Genomic DNA, 16,514 nt, shown 5'->3' with positions numbered 1-16,514 from the left:
GCAGGAACAGCTTGGTGGGCACGTGGGGACCTGGTGGTTCTGTCCCGGTCACACCTGAGGACAGGCTGGCAGTGGGGAAACAGGGTCCCTGAGGTGCTCTTCTCTGTGCCAGCGAGGATCCAAGGCCCCTCAGGTGGTCGGGTGTCTGCATCCTCGGTGGAGGTCTGTGCAGAGAGTGCTGGGTGTGTGTCTAGTAGGGAAGCCGGCTAGGCCACCCTGCCCCTCTCCTGCTGATTCCTTACCAAGCTATTCATCCCCATAGGCAATCTCTCCCCTGGGTCCCACTGCTGGGAGACGGGCTGCCACCTGCCTAGATGGAGGAACTCAGCCACGCTCACCTCATAGATTACTTATAAATCTCAAAATATTCATGCTGAGGAGAAGCAGCCAGATACAGAACTATGCCATTTCTGAAGAAAGTGGATTAGTTGTTACCTGGGGTTGGTTGGAAGTGTGGGTGACCAGGGGCATGAAGCAAGCTTGGGGAGCCGCCTGGATGTCTCTATCTTAATTAGGCTGATGCCTTTCTGCCTATATACATGTGTCAAAACTGACTGAACTGCTCACGTTAGACATGTGGGTGTTTCTTTGAACATCATCTGTACGTCCATGAAGCTGTGAATAAAGCAGCAGAGAGTGAAGATTATGAAGCATAGATTCCCCAGGCAGTGCTGACAGAGAAGGGTCTGGTGCCTTGGAAATTCCATACACCTGAGCCCCCATGCCGGCTGTCCACAAAGCACCAGGGGAGTTGTTCTTCTAGCAAGGGTGCCAGGAATTCTCATTCTCTGGAAGTGGAAGACCTTGGTATGAAATGGGTGATAACTGAACAAGCCTTCCCTCCTCTTGACCAAACCATTATCAGGCGAAGTCTTTGATTTTCAAATGTTTCATACAGTCCATGATGGGTACCGACTATGTAACCTGGGTTTTATCATGAGTCTCTGTGAAGGAAACTTCTCAGCACCCAGCATCTTAGGTCAGTGGATTAATTGGCAGTAAGCTAAGTAGATGGATATGATGGCTCCTCCATATAATCCATGTTCCTGCAATTATCCAATCAAGGCCCAAAACATAGTTGAAAGCAAAAAAAGAAAAGAACCTCTGCTTAGCCGTTCCTCTGAAATGTATTTGCCGATTTCCACTGGGAAGAGGAGATTTTCATACCTGGTAAGGCATGTGATCATTTTAAAACCTTTCCATGATATTAGTAGTTGAAGGTGAAGGCAATGGCAACCCACTCCAGTACTCTTGTCTGGGAAATCCCATGGATGGAGCCTGGTAGGCTGCAGTCCAGAGTCAGACAGGATTGAGCGACTTCACTTTCAGTTTTCACTTTCATGCACTGGAGATGGAAATGGCAACCCACTCCATTATTTTTGTCTGGAGAATCCCAGGGACAGGAGCCTGGTGGGCTTACATCTATGGGGTCGCACAGAGTTGGACACGACCGACGTGACTTCGCAGCAGCAGCAGCAGTGGTTGAAAGGCATTCAAAATCCTCTTTGTCTTCTGATTTGTAAGGTCAGGGTGTGTTTTGAGATTTACTGAGCATGGTAGTTCCTCACATGTGAATTTTTGTAACACTCTTTGTTTTACTATTTTATTAAAATTTTTTTAAAATATCAATTTATTTAATTAATTGAGATTTTAGTCAACACAAAACATCATAGGGGTGTTTGGTCTTGAAGTTCTTTTTGTGTGTGTGTGGCAGTTTTATTCTCTTTTTTTAAAAATATAAATTTATTTATTTTCATTGGAGGCTAATTACTTTACAATATTGTATCGGTTTTGCCATATGTTGACATGAATGCACCAGGGGTGTACATGTGTTCCCCATACTGAACCACCCTCCCACCTCCCTCCCCATTCCATCCCTCTGGGTCATCCCAGTGCACCAGCCCTGAGCATCCTGTATCATGCATAAAAATTTTTTATATTCTTTGCATGTTGTTGCTTTTAACTCTTTGTCTCATAAATTTGAAACAGAGGATTCTATCCATCATTTACTATCACCACATTTCTGGTGTTTTTCTTTTTTCTTTTTCATTTATGGCAGCTCTGCTTTTTTTCCTTTAGTAAAACATGATCTTTTACACTTAGATATCAAAATTGTAATTACAAACCACATTTATTGTACCTGGGCTTTGAAGACAAAATTTTAAACGTTGGGAATGGAGGAGGGATTTAACGTGGAAATACTAAATATTAATAAAACAATCAGAGTACAAACACTATGTTTGATGGAATCAAATAAATTTTGCTTTTTGAACAAGAAAGTATAAGATGAACACTTTCAAACCAATTAAAGAGAGTTTATTTGAGTAAGATCAATACTGTACAGAAAAGAATAATACAAAAGAATGAAAAATTTCATACCTATATGCTTACCATGTTAGGCTATATGAGTCAATTCCTGGAAAACAAACATCATCAAAATGCAATCGAGCAAGGTTATACATGTATGTACTGTACGCCCATATACCATTCATCTACTGCTGGACATGTAGATTGTTTCTATGCCTTGGCTATTGAAAGTAATGCTGCTATGAATATTCAGATGCGTGTATCTTTTCAAATTGGTTTATTTGCTTTCTTCGAATATATATATTCAGTAATGGAATTGCTGAATAACACAGTAGTTTTATTTTTAGTGTTTTGAGGAAATACCATACAGCCTTCCATACCGGCTACAGCAGTTTTCGTTCCAACCACAGTTTACGAAGGTTCCCTGTACTCTACATCCTGGTCAGGATTTCATAACTGTGTTCTTTCTGATGACAGGCGTTCTGTACCTCACTGTGGTTTTTATTTGCATGTGTGTGATTACTAACGATGCTGAACATCTCTTCATATGCCTGTTGAACGTGTACGTGTCGTCTTTGGAGAAATGTCTTGTTGTTCATTCGCTCACGAGTGTCTGGCTCTTTATGACCCCATGGACTGCAGCATCCCTGACTTTCCCGTCCGGCACTGTCTCCCAGAGTTTGCTCAAACCTCTGTCCGATGAGTCGATGACGCCATCCAACCATCTCATCCTCCGTCACTCCCCTTCTCCTCCTGCCCTCAGTATTTCCCAGTCAGGGTCTTTTCCAGTGAGTTGGTTCTTGGCATCAGGTGGCCAAAGTATTGGAGCTACTGGTTCACCATCGGTCCTTCCAATGAATATTTAGGGTCAATTTCCTTTAGGATGGACTAGTTGGATCTCCTCACAGTACAAGGGACTCTCAAGAGTCTCCGCCGACACCACAGTTCAAAAGCATGAGTCCTTTGGTGTGCACCTTCTGCACAGTCCCACTCGCACATCCACACATGACCACTGGAAAAACCATAGCTTTGATACATGAATCTTTGTCAGCAAAGTGATGTCCGTGCTTTTTAAGATGCTGCATAAGTGTACCATAGCAAGTGTCTTTTAATTTCATGGCTGCAGTCACCATGCACAGTGATTTTGGAGCCCAAGAAAATAAAGTCTTTCACTGTTTCCATTCTTTCCCCATCTACATGACCAGAAGTGATGAACTGGATGCCATGAACTTAGTGTTTTCAATGTTGAGTTTTAAGCCAGCTTTTTCACTGCCCTCCTTTAGCCTCATCAAGTGGCTCTTTAGTTACTCTTCTCTTTCCGCCATCCAGTTCAGTTCAGTCGCTCAGTTGTGCCTAGCACTTTGCAACCCCATGTATTGGAGCACACCAGGCCTTCCTGTCCATCACCAACTCCCAGAGTTTATTTAAACTCGTGTCCATCAAGACAGTGATGCCATCCAACCATCTTATCCTCTTTTGTCCCCTTCTCTGCCCGCCCTCAATCTTTCTCAGCGTCAGGGTCATTTCCAATGAATCAGTTCTTCGCATAAGGTGGTCAAATATTGGAATTTCAGCTTCAACACGAGTCCCTCCACTGAATATTCAGGACTGATTTCCTTTAGGATGGACTGGAGTGATCTCCTTGTAGTCCAAGGGACTGTTAAGAATCTTCTCCAATACCACAGTTCAAAAGCATCAATTTTCAGACTCAGCTTTCTTTACATTCCAACTCTCTCATCCATACATGACTATTAAGGAAACTGTAGCTTCAAATAGAAAGGCATTTGTTGGCAAAGTAATGTCTTTGCTTTTTAATATTCTGTCTAGTTTGCTTATAACTCTTCTTCCAAGGAGCAAGTGTCTTTTAATTTCATGGCTTCAGTCACCAGCTGCAGAGAGTTTTGGAGCCCAAAAAGATAAAGTCTGTCACTCTTTCCACTGTTTCCCCATCTGTTTGTCTTGAGGTGATGGATCTGGATGCCATGATCTTAGTTTTTTGAATGTTGAGTTTTACGCCAACTTTTTCACTCTCCTCTTTCACTTTCATCAAGAGGCTCTTTAGTTCTTTGTTTTCTGCCATAAGGGTGGTGTCAACTGCATATCTGAGGTGACTGATATTTCTCCCGGCAATCTTGATTCCAACTTTTGGTTCATCCAGTCCAGCGTTTCCATGAAGTCCTCTGCAGATATGTTAAAGAAGCAGGGTAACAGACAGCCATGACATACTTCTTTCCCAATTTTGAACCGGTCTATTGCTCCTTGTCCAGTTCTAAGTGGTGCTTCTTTACCTGCATACAGATTTCTCAGAAGCCAGCTCAGGTGGTCTGGTACTCCCATGTCTAAGAATTTTCCGCAGTTGTTTGTGATCCACTCAAAGTCATTGACATAGTCAATAAAGCAGAAGTAGTTGTTGTATTGCAACTCCTTTGCTTTTTCAATGATCCAACACATGGCAATCTGATTTCCGGTTCCTCTGGCTTTTCTAAATCCAGCTTGAACATCTAGAAGTTCACAGTTAATGTACTATTGAGCCTGGCTTTGAGAATTTGGAGCATTACTTTGCTAGAGTGTTAGAAAGTGCAATAGTGTGTTAGTTTGACCATACTTAGGCATTGCCTTTCTTTGGAACTGGAACGAAAACTAACCTTTTCCAGGCCTGTGGCATTTAACTGGGGCTAGTACTGGCAACCCACTCCAGTACTCTTGCCTGGAAAATCCCATGCACAGAGGAGCCTGGTAGGCTGCAGTCCATGGGGTCGCAAAAAGTCGGACTCGACTGAGCGACTTCACTTTCACTTTTCACTTTTGTGCATTAGAGAAGGAAATGGCAACCCACTCCAGTGTTCTTGCCTGGAGAATCCCAGGGACGGGGGAGCATGGTGGGCTTCTGTCTATGGGGTCGCACAGAGTCGGACACGACTGAAGTGACTTAGCAGCAGCAGCAGCAACAGGGCCTTGACTGGATAATTTCAGGAATATGTTGTAGGGAGGAGCCATTTTATCCATCCACTTAGCTTTCTCCCAATTAATCAAATGATCTAAGATGCTGGGTGCTGAGAAGTCTCCTTCATGGAGAGAATCATGACAAACCCATGTTATAGGGTAGTTAACCATCATAGACTTCTATGAAACACTTGAAAATCAAAGACTTCGCCTGATGATGGTTTGGTCAAGAGGAGAAAAGGCTCCATCTCAGCTACCAGCTACCAGCTGAGACCCATTTCTTATGAGGGTTTCCCATTTCCAGAGAATAAGAATTCCTGGTTGCTGGAAGCACAACTCCCCTGGTGCTTCGTGGACACCAGGCATGGGGGCCCAGGGGTATGGACTTTCCACAGCACCAGGGGCTTCAACTGTCAGCACCGCCTGGGGAATCTATGCTTCAATCCTTCACTCTCTGCTGATTTATTCACAGCTTCATGGATGTACAGATGAGGTTGAAAGAAACCCACATGTCTGAAGTGTACAGTTCAGTAAGCTTTGGCACAGGTATATACCCAGAAAAGCATCAGCCGAATTAAGATAGAGACATACAGGCGGCTCCTCAAGCTTGCTTCATGCCCCTGGTCACCCACACCTCCCACCCATCCCCATGCAACCATTAATCGGCTTTCTTCAGAAATGACATAGTTCTGTATCTGGCTGCTTCTCCTCAGCATGAATATTTTGAGATTTATAAGTAACCTATGAGGGGAGCTCCACTGAGTTCCTCTTCCTAGGACGGTGGCAAGAGTTTGTCCAGAAGGGCAACCCCAGGAGGGGTTTCCTATGGAGATGACTGGCTTGGTAAGGAATCATCACAAAAGTAAGAGGGCAAGGTAGCTGCCTTCACTACTGGGTTCAGACTTCCCTCACAGCAGAGTCCCGCTGGGATTCCAACACGGCTACAGGAAGATGGGATCAGAGTCACTGTGTCAGGACTCAAGCGAGTGGGCACGAGACGTGAAACGATGCCAAGGCGGCAAACAGAGAACAGGGAGAGAAGGAAGCTCCAGGTAAACTGCTAGACGGTCCACAGAAGCCTTTCGCAGATTCCCTGAGATTGATCCCGAAAGCGCAGAGGCAGGAATGATCTCAAAAGAGAGACTTCTCACTCAGTCGGCTCCAGATATCCTCAGTAAGCTACTAAAACAGACGCATGGACCAAATCAGTCTTAGATAACCTGTTGCGACTGGTTCAGACACTTTATTATGGCACAGAGGAAGAGGAGAAGAGGCAGCAAAGACCGGGAAAGACTGAAGACCCAGCAATGGCTCTCAGATCCACTCTGAAATGGCCAGAGAAAAATGCCCACAGGGACCCAGGCAGAAAGGAAGAGCCTTGCTGTTACTGTGGAAAGTGGGGACACCCGTGAGAATTGCTCTCAGACATCTAAGCCACCACTGGCTGCATGCCCAGACTGCAGACATCCACACTGGAGAAGGCTCCTCTCTGACGCCTAGGCCCTAAGGATGGGACTCTGAAGGCAATCAGGACTGAAGGTGCCTGGGGCTCCCCACACAAGCTCCTGTGGTAATTCTACCTCTGGAAAATGGGTCATGACAACTGTGGGGGCCAATCAGTCGATTTCCTCGTAGACCACAGGCAAATTACTCTGTATTTACTGAAGCCCTGGCCCACTATCTCCCCGATCCACTTCTGGAACGAGACTGGCTGCATGAGCCAAACATTATTATTTCAGTTGTGCTCTAAACTACAGTATCTACTATCAAGGAAAATACTCCTTCTGCATTAAAACACAGTGTTAACTTTAACGTGACAGTCCCCGTTTCAGAGAGATCTCCTCGCGTAGGTAGCATGGGTAGATGGCCCGTCTGTTCTGCAGATCACATTCTAGCACGTGGCCCACGTCCAAGTCATCTTCTGTCACTCACAGCGCTTCAGCCCTTCTTGAGGAAATGTTCCTTATCCTTCAGGGCACAAAGTTAAATGAGTGTGAACCCTCTTCCTCACTGCAGCAAAGAGAGGCCCACAGAGCCATTGGGGGGTGACTTCCAACTATGAGGAGGCCCGGGGTTGCTTCTGTCATCCAGCTGTAAACCACCCAGAGATGTGGCAACTGGAAGACTGTGTGCAGGCTTTGAGAGCGCCTTGCTTAATCCCTCACTGTCCATTTGGAAAACTGAGGTCCGGATAGGAGTGGGAAAATCCAGGGCCTGGGGCAGGGACAGAGTCTCAGGCCATCCTAGGCTAGGGCTGCACTACACACACCAGCTTGGCTTTGGGAATTAGAGAGCCAAGAACCCCAGAACATCCCCACTCATCTGGATTAGATGTCTCTGGGTGTCCACACAAATATACATGACACTCACACTAACCTCAGAAGTGACAGTAGAGCATGTGTTCAAAGGAGGAATGGATCTGGGGTGGAGACAAATGAAAAGAAACAAGGCGATGACCACAGCCTGGATCTCACACTGTCTTTGGAGCAGGAACGGACCATGACTCAACAGGAGGCCGCTGCCAGTGTCTTCCAGGGGATTGAGGCTGTGGACTCATGTGAGACATGAGCAGCTTCATTCAGGGGCAGGCCACAAGGGCCTCCTCAGAGGCTTCTTCCTCAGAGTGAGGGACCAGGCAGGGGAATGTGTGGCAGAGAGGACACTGCAACACAGATGAAAAAGTGGAAATGGAAACACTAATGGACACTTCCGCTGCAGTTCAGTTCAGTTGCTCAGTCGTGTCCGACTCTCCGCAACCCCATGAATCACAGCACGCCAGGCCTCCCTGTCTATCACCAACTCCTGGAGTTCACTCAAACTCATGTCCACAGAGTCGGTGATGCCATCCAGCCATCTCATTCCCTGTTGTCCCCTTCTCCTCCCGCCCCCAACCTTTCTCAGCATCAGTCTTTTCCAGTGAGTCAGCTCTTCCCATGAGGTGGCCAAAGTATTGCAGTTTCAGCTTTAGCATCAGTCCTTCCAATGAACACCCAGGACTGATCTCCTTTAGAATGGACTGGTTGGATCTCCTTGCAGTCCAAGGGACTCTCAAGAGTCTTTTCCAACACCACAATTCAAAAGCATCAATTCTTTGGTGATCAGCTTTCTTCACAGTCCAACTCTCACATCCATACTTGACCACGGGAAAAACCATAGCCTTGACTAGATGGACCTTGGTTGGCAAAGTAATGTCTCTGCTTTTTAATATGCTATCTAGGCTGGTCATAACTTTCCTTCCAAGGAGTAAGCGTCTTTTAATTTCACGGCTGCAGTCAGCAACTACAGTGATTTTGGAGCCCCAAAAAATAAAGTCTGACACGGTTTCCACTGTTTCCCCATCTATTTCCCATGAAATGATGGGACCAGATGCCATGATCTTTGTCTTCTGAATGTTGAGCTTCAAGCCAACCTTTTCACTCTCCTCTTTCACTTTCATCAAGAGGCGTTTTAGTTCCTCTTCACTTTCTGCCATAAAGGTAGTGTCATCTGCATATCTGAGGTTATTGATATTTCTCCCAGCAATCTTGATTCCAGCTTGTGCTTCTTCCAGCCCAGCGTTCCTCATAATGTACTCTGCATATAAGTTAAATAAGCAGGGTGACAATATACAACCTTGACGTACTCCTTTTCCTATTTGGAACCAGTCTGTCGTTCCATGTACAGTTCTGACTGTTGCTTCCTGACCTGCATACAGGTTTCTCAAGAGGCAGGTCAGGTGGTCTGGTATTGCCATCTGTTTCAGAATGTTCCACAGTTTCTTGTGATCCACACAGTCAAAGGCTTTGGCATAGTCAATGAAGCAGAAATAGATGTTTTTCTGGAACTCTCTTGCTTTCTCCATGATCCAGCAGATGTTGGCAATTTGATCTCTGGTGCCTCTGCCTTTTCTAAAACCTGCTTGAACATCTGGAAGTTCACGGTTCACATACTGCTAAAGCCTGGCTTGGAGAATTTTGAGCATGACTTTACTAGCGTGTGACATGAGTGTAATTGTGCAGTAGTTTGAGCATTCTTTGGCATTGCCTTTCTTTGGGATTGGAATGAAGACTGACCTTTTCCAATCCTGTGGCCACTGCTGAGTTTTCCAAATTTGCTGGCATATTGAGTGCAGCACTTTCACAGCATCATCTTTCAAGATTTGAAATAGCTCAACTGGAATTTCATCACCTCCACTAGCTTTGTTCGTAGTGATGCTTTCTAAGGCCCACTTGACTTCACATTCCAAGATGTCTGGCTCTAGGTCAGTGATCACGTTATCGTGACTATCTTGATCGTGAAGATATTTTTTGTACAGTTCTTTAGTGTATTCTTGCCACCTCTTCTTAATATCTTCTGCTTCTGTTAGGTCCATACCATTTCTGTCCTTTATCGAGCCCATCTTTGCATGAAATGTTCCCTTGGAATCTCTAATTTCCTTGAAGAGGTCTCTTGTTTTTCCTATTCTGTTGTTTTCCTCTATTTCTTTGCATTGATCACTGAGGAAGTCTTTCTTATCTCTCCTTGCTATTCTTTGGAACTCTGCATTCAGATGCTTATATCTTTCCTTTTCTCCTTTGCTTTTCGCCTCTCTTCTTTTCACAGCTATTTGTAAGGCCTCCTCAGACAGCCATTTCACTCTTTTGCATTTCTTTTCCATGGGGATGGTCTTGGTCCCTGTCTCCTGTACAATGTCACGAACCTCCGTCCAGAGTTCATCAGGCATTCTATCTATCAGATCTAGTCTCTTAAATCTATTTCTCACTTCCACTGTATAATCATAAGGGATTTGATTTAGGTCATATCTGAATGGTCTAGTGGTTTTCCCTACTTTCTTCAATTTAAGTCTGAATATGGCAATAAGGTGTTCATGATCTGAGCCACAGTCAGCTCCTGGTCTTGTTTTTGCTGACTGTATAGAGATTCTCCATCTTTGGCTGCAAAGAATATAATCAATCTGATTTCAGTGTTGACCATCTGGTGATGTCCATGTGTAAAGTCTTCTCTTGTGTTGTTGGAAGAGGGTGTTTGCTATGACCAGTGCATTCTCTTGACAAAACTCTATTAGCCTTTGCCCTGCTTCATTCCGTGCTCCAAGGCCAAATTTGCCTGTTTCTCCAGGTGTTTCTTGACTTCCTACTTTTGCATTCCAGTCCCCTATAATGAAAAGGACATCTTTTTGGGTGTTAGTTCTAAAAGCTCTTGTAGGTCTTCATAGAATCCATGTCCAATAGGCGGTGGCTGCCCGGGCGCAGGAGGGCCGAGAGGAGCTACTCCACATTCAAGGTCAGGAGGGGTGGCCTTGAGGAGATACCCCTCGTCCAAGGTAAGGTACAGCAGCTGCACTTTGCTGGAGCGGCTGTGAAGAGATTTTCCACGACCAAGGTAAGAGAAACCCAAATAAGACGGTAGGTATTGCGAGGGGGCATCAGAAGGCAGACAAACTGAAATCATAATCACAGAAAAACTGTCGATCTGATCACATGGACCACTGCAGAATGTGGTCCACTGGAGAAGGGAATGGCAAACCACTTCAATATACTTGCCTTGAGAACCCCATGAACAGTATCAAAGGCCAAAATGATAGGATACTGAATGAGGAATTCCCCAGGTTGGTAGGTGCCCAGTATGCTACTGGAGATCAGTGGAGAAATAACTCTAGAAGGAATGAAGGGATGGAGCAAAAGCAAAACCAATACCCAGTTGTGGATGTGACTGGTGATAGAAGCAAGGTCCGGTGTTGTAAAGAGCAATATTGCATAGGAACCTGGAATGTTAGGTCCATGAATCAAGGCAAATTGGAAGTGGTCAAACAGGAGATGGCAAGAGTGAACGTAGACATTCTAGGAATCAGTGAATTAAAATGGACTGGAATGGGTGAATTTAACTCAGATGACCATTATATGTACTACTGTGGGCAGGAATCCCTTAGAAGAAATGGAGTAGCCATCATGGTCAACAAAAGAGTCCGAAATGCAGTACTTGGATGCAATCTTAAAAACGACAGAATGATTTCTGTTCGTTTCCAAGGCAAACCATTCAGTATTACAGTAATCCAAGCCTATGCCCCAACCAGTAACACTGAAGAAGCCGAAGTGAATGGTTTTATGAAGACCTACAAGACCTTTTAGAACTAACACCCAAAAAAGAGATGTCCGCTGCAGGTCCTCACAAAAGCAACTAGACAGGACTCAGTCGACGCCTACATTCCGCTCCTGCATCAAACCCGAAAGAAGGAAACGCAGAAAGACACAAGCCTGCACACAAGTTTCAGGGCAGCACTATGCCCAAGAGCCCACAGATGAAAATAGCACTAACATCCATCAGCAGATGAGGGGAGAGTCGAGTGCAGGGCCTTCCCAGACTGCAGGATTATCGGCGTCAAATAGGAGGCAGATGCTCTGGAATAGACAATAGATGGGGTCATGTAACCTAGTGAATGTTCTCCATGCCGCTCACACGGACAGTTAAAAAGGTCAAAGAATTAAATTTCTATCTACGTTTACTTTATCTCATAGAAAAAATAAGTTTGTACATGTAATAAAAAATACAAATACATATTTAGAGAGGGAATTATCGGGGTGGAGAGACAGGCTCCAGGGCTGGTGCTTGCTCGGGGGCAGCACACCATCCGCCTGGGAAGGCGAGGCTCGCTGATGATCTGGGAGCAGCTCCAGGGGTGTTAGGGGAAGAAGTGGCTCCAGCGCCTGAGCTGCTCGCAAAGCTGGGTCTGCTGGGGTCTCTCGAGCCACAGCTGGATAACACCGGAGCCACAGCTGATTGCAAAGCACCAAGGATCTCCAGAGCCGAGGCAGAGCCCTGGCAGAGGTTGACTTAAGCCTGGGAACTGAGGCTGTAGAAGCAGCGCTGGGACAGGATTTGCGGGTGATTCAGGCTCTGAAGGAGGAAGAGATTTGTTTCTTGCACTTTCTCTGGATCTAGAAGTGGAGCCTGGAGGTACCTTTCCTTGCTTCTGAGCTTAAGTGAAAGCCTCGACATGAGCAGGCTGCGGCTCTGAGTTTGGAACTGGTGTGTTTACTTGATGCAGACCTTGAAGTTGAATGGGATCTGGGCTTTGAGCTTGCTCTGACTGTGGAGCTGTGGCAGGTAGTAGGGGTGCTGTTGGCTCTAGGCCTGGTGCTGTTTCCAGAGCTTCTTCTCCAGCGGGTGCTGTATCTACAAGAAGAGAAATCACTGTCAGTAAGACTGCTTGTCCGTGGATCCCAAAGACAGGAAGAGACTCGCTACTTAGCCCTGACAACTCAATCCAAGAAGCCACCTACCCCAAGGAAGTCCTCACAGGCTGCAGTCCAGGGGAAGAGTGATCTGAGCCTCCTCATTGTTCCTGGCTTAGTTGCAGCCTCAGAAGGCTCTGCTCTGTGTAGCCCAGCCCCCTCCCTCCCTGTTTTCCTCAGCCACCCCGAGTCCTCCTCACCATGCCCCTCTGCCTCAGTGAGCTCCAGAGTCTCCAGCTGCGCCAGGAGATGGCGGGCTCGCTGTTCCAGGTCCGAGTCGGGCATGTTGAGCTCTAGGTAAGCGAGGAGCATCTTCAGGCAGGGAAATTCTGGGGCCTGCTGGAAATCCTCAGGGTAAAGGTGCAGCCAGGTGCCCAGGATGGAGGCCATGGCCCTGGGGGGAGTCACGTGGGCAGCAGAGTCAGAGACTTGTCCTTCCCGCCACACTGCACTCCAGGGCCGCCCTGCGGGGACCTGGGCCTCTGCGCCTTCTGCCCATGCCCACCCAGAGGTCAGTTCTCCTCCGCGGTCAATCTCACCTGGCAGACCAGGCAGAGGAGGCCTGGACTCGGGGGGTGGGGGGCAGGCCGCGAACAAGCCTGCTCAAGTGACAGCCCTTGATCCATGGTGTGACCATCTGTCCGCTTCCTGAGGGCAGCCTGACACAGCACACTGTCCCTCTCTCTGCCCCTCCCCCTGGTGTCACCACTGCGTGGGCAGGCAGGGTGGCTGCTCTGGGTAATGCATCTCGGGAAAACGTAGGGGTCCTGGGAGTATCTGGCCCAGGAGGGCACACAGAGACTCTGTTATCTGCCCAGGCTTCCAGTGTGCTTCCTAACACCTCAAATTTACCTCCTATATCTACAGGATGCTTTGTCCACTAGGGATGGGCTTGAATTTCCTCTTGCCAGTGACACTCATCCTTCACCAGCGAGGGCTCAGCTGTCTGTTGAGGGTCACTGGGTGCCCTGAGCATCAGCTGAGCACCCACACTGAGGTTCCACCAGACAGTGAGCAGGATGCTCTCCACACTATCTATCTGTTCTGGGTCCCAGGATTGGAGGTAGAGGCAGGACTGGGATGGACAGGAGACGGTTGTGGACACTCATAGGGCTCACTCTGACCTCTGAGCTCCCAGATGCTGCTCACAGCACCCCAGACCCCTCCACAGCTCTCTTGGCCTCCTTTCCGCTTTTCCCAGAGAAGCCCCCCAGACCTTGTCCCCCACTAGGCACCAGAAGCTATGTGCGATCCAGGATTCTGCCAGCCCTGCCCATCCAGGAACCCCATTCCTCCTGACAGTTCTCTGGGGAAGGGACTCAGTCCCTCTTGAATCACAATCCACTCACATTTTCAGCTGGTGCAGGGGTCCACCATCCTCATCGCAGTAAGGGAGGATGCATCCGTACCTACAGGAGGCCAGGAAGGCGTCACATGGACGCTACTGGAGACACTCCCGGATGTGATGGCTGGTGTGACAGGTTTCCCCTCCCTGCCCCCATCCCAGCCCCAGAGAACTGAAGCCCTGGGGGACAGGACTGCTCTGTGCTCCCTGCGTTACGTGATGCTTCTTCCTAGAAAAGGGCCTGCACCTCGTGCGCCTTCCTCTATATTTCAAGAACCAATGAGCCCAACCAGCCTCTTCTGAGTGCCTGGGGCACCACTGATCACTCCCAGGGATGCCTGCTCTCACTCATCCAGGACAGGGCACCTCACACCTCACCTTGCAATTGGGAAAACGATTTGGGCCAAAGTCAAAGGCTCAGAGACAACCGAGACAGAGGCTTCCTCGAGGGGAGGAGGAACATGACGACTCAGCACAACCACAGCCTTTCCAGGGGTCCAGCTTCCCAGAATGCACTTTCTAAGATGCACCCACTTATTCCCCAGTTGCCCTGGGGCCTGCTCCTCCCTTTCCCTTCCTGTGCAGAGAGGGCCAACTGGGACCCAGAGAGGTGGAGAGACATTCGCACAACTCACAGCTGGAAGCTGACTGGGTGGCCCCTGAGTCCCCTTGGGGGAGATGAACTGCTCACCTGGTGAAGAGAAGGTCCAGCACCTGCTGGGGGGTGCCAAAGGCCCTGTAGGTGCCCAGGAATGTGGGGAGGTAGGAGGGGTTACTGCTCAGGCAGGCAGGCACCAGGTTGCCCACCAACATCTCCAGTCTGTGTCTCTGGATGCTCCAGAGCCTGCAGGTCTCATTCCTGTCCCCTGTGGACACAGGTTCCCCCTGGGGTGGAACACAGCACAGACACGAGTCAGAGGCGGCATCAACAACTCCAGAAAGGCAGGGGCTGGAGCTCAGACTGAGTCCCCGAGCCTCCAGGACTCATTTCAGGAGGGGCAGGAGTGCCGTCCGCAGAATAAACGTCCTGGCATCACGAGTGACCAGGCGCTGGGCCATGGTTCCCTGTGTCAGAGTTTGTATGGACAGCCCCCCTTGTGCTAACTGCATCATCCCTGTGGTGGTTACCACAGCATCCCATTCTGGGGATGAGAACTGGGGTGAGAGGGACTGATCCTGGGGTGAGAGACTTCAGGATTCTCAGGGCCACACGGATACTTGGGGATGGCCTTAATAAAGGATATGCTATAGAAACATGCAGAAAGGCTCCTGGGGGAATATGAAGTGAAATCCCTTCACATTTTCTTTCTGAGATTCCCATATGTAGGTGAACAGTGGTTTTGTATCTGGATACGTCAAGGCCTGGGCCGCGAGCTGTCGTAGAGCTGACAGTCCCAGGCTCCTCTGGGAGCAGGACTCTAGGAGGGACCTAGAGAGGGCCAGGGTGGCTCTGGGACCCGGAACTTCCTGGGTGTAGGGTTGCCTCTCGGCTGGCACTCACCCAGTGTCCACCCAGGGCTCTGTTGCTGGTGTGGGGCTCCTGCCCCTCGTGCAGGGCGATGGAGCAGGGGGCTCCGTGGACCGGCTTCTGTCTGCAGTCCCGTGAGGAGCCCTGTGAACACAGTGCCCGGCAGCCAGGCAGAGAGTCTCAGGCACCACCCAGGTGTCTGTGGTGTTTATAGGACCCCCAGAGGAGATATCTCCAATCCATAAACACGCTTAGTACTCTCTGTACAGACCTCCACCGAGGATGCAGACACCTGACCACCTGAGGGGCCTTGGATCCATGCTGGCACAGAGAAGAGCACCTCAGGGACCCTGTTTCCCCACTGCCAGCCTGTCCTCAGGTGTGACCGTGACAGAACCACCAGGTCACCACGTGCCCACCAACCTGTTCTTGCCCAGAGGGGGAGCCTCCCCTCAAGTCCCCCTTCCCCCCACATGGAGATGAAGGCAGCTGTTGCTGCCCGGGGAGGGCTCCCAGTGGCGGCCAGGCCTGGTGTGGCCAGCTCTAGGTTGCCTGGTTTTACCTTAAGTGACCTCCTGGTAAAAGGACCAGAGGGATCCGGGTTGAGCCCTGAACCGCCTGAAACATCTGAAAAACCTCTCCCTCCAGGGTTTCCAGAAGCAGAAGCCCTGGTCAGTCGAGACACAGCAGGAGAACATCCTTCTGGATGAAGTCTCTCCAGCCAAGTGAGCCTCAACTGGTTGTGGTGCTGTTGTTAGAAGGTGGGTGCCTGGTTACAGGGTTCCGAGTTCTGTTAGGGTCTGCCATCAAGGAAGTGACTTCACTTCCTGGGGACCCCTTCCTTGGATTGACAGTTGACACCTCTGCACATAGCCCTCGGGATACTGACCGCTCATCCCGCATCCATGCAGCCCCGAGTCTCCCACAGTTTCACCGCACAGCCCTCCACACAGCTCCCGGGCAGGCTCTGTGTGCAGCTCTGAGGAGACATTCCTGGGTCCAGACTCACCTCCCGATTCCTACCTGTTCTCCCTCCTGGATGAGTCCTTGTGTCTCTCAAGGCCTGTCCATGTCCCCACCTGTACACCGGGGATGATGCCCACATGGACTTCTAGGGACGTCCTCAGAGTTAGGTGGGCCAAGACCTGGAAAATGTGGGAGTCCATGTCTCAGGCAGGTAGTGCCTCCAACCCCTGTACATTCTTATTACCTTCCTCATATCTGTCCCTCTTCTGATCCC

At 48.7% G+C, this 16,514-nt stretch overlaps 1 protein-coding gene across 1 annotated transcript; it reads right to left on the bottom strand.

Moving 5' to 3' along the window:
* Positions 1 to 12,205: 12,205 nt before the first annotated feature.
* LOC148775936 (ral guanine nucleotide dissociation stimulator-like) lies at positions 12,206 to 15,972 on the bottom strand. The gene is made up of 7 exons (XM_088842514.1): positions 15,847 to 15,972; positions 15,575 to 15,583; positions 15,308 to 15,418; positions 14,498 to 14,691; positions 13,811 to 13,870; positions 12,662 to 12,855; positions 12,206 to 12,402 (listed from the first exon to the last, which is right to left on the bottom strand). The coding sequence occupies exons 1-7, from the start codon at positions 15,970 to 15,972 to the stop codon at positions 12,206 to 12,208; spliced, it is 891 nt and encodes a 296-aa protein (XP_088698640.1).
* Between the last annotated feature and the right edge of the window lie 542 nt (positions 15,973 to 16,514).

Source organism: Moschus berezovskii, chromosome 12 (genome assembly GCF_049115385.1).
Source record: "Moschus berezovskii isolate FMDL1 chromosome 12, NW_MosBer_1.0, whole genome shotgun sequence".
In the NCBI taxonomy this organism is placed as follows: Eukaryota; Metazoa; Chordata; class Mammalia; order Artiodactyla; family Moschidae; genus Moschus; species Moschus berezovskii.
Note: the sequence above shows the minus strand (reverse complement) of the source record. Positions and strands in the feature narration are given on the sequence as shown.

Excerpts from the sequence above, each read along its gene's own strand:
- LOC148775936 (XM_088842514.1), bottom strand. The coding sequence starts at position 15,972 with ATGTTCTCCTGCTGTGTCTCGACTGACCAGGGCTTCTGCTTCTGGAAA. Across the intron at positions 14,692-15,307 it reads GAGCCCTGGGTGGACACTGG|GGGGAACCTGTGTCCACAGG; the intron begins GTGAGTGCCAGC and ends GTTCCACCCCAG. Across the intron at positions 12,856-13,810 it reads CCCCTGCACCAGCTGAAAAT|GGCCATGGCCTCCATCCTGG; the intron begins GTGAGTGGATTG and ends GACTCCCCCCAG.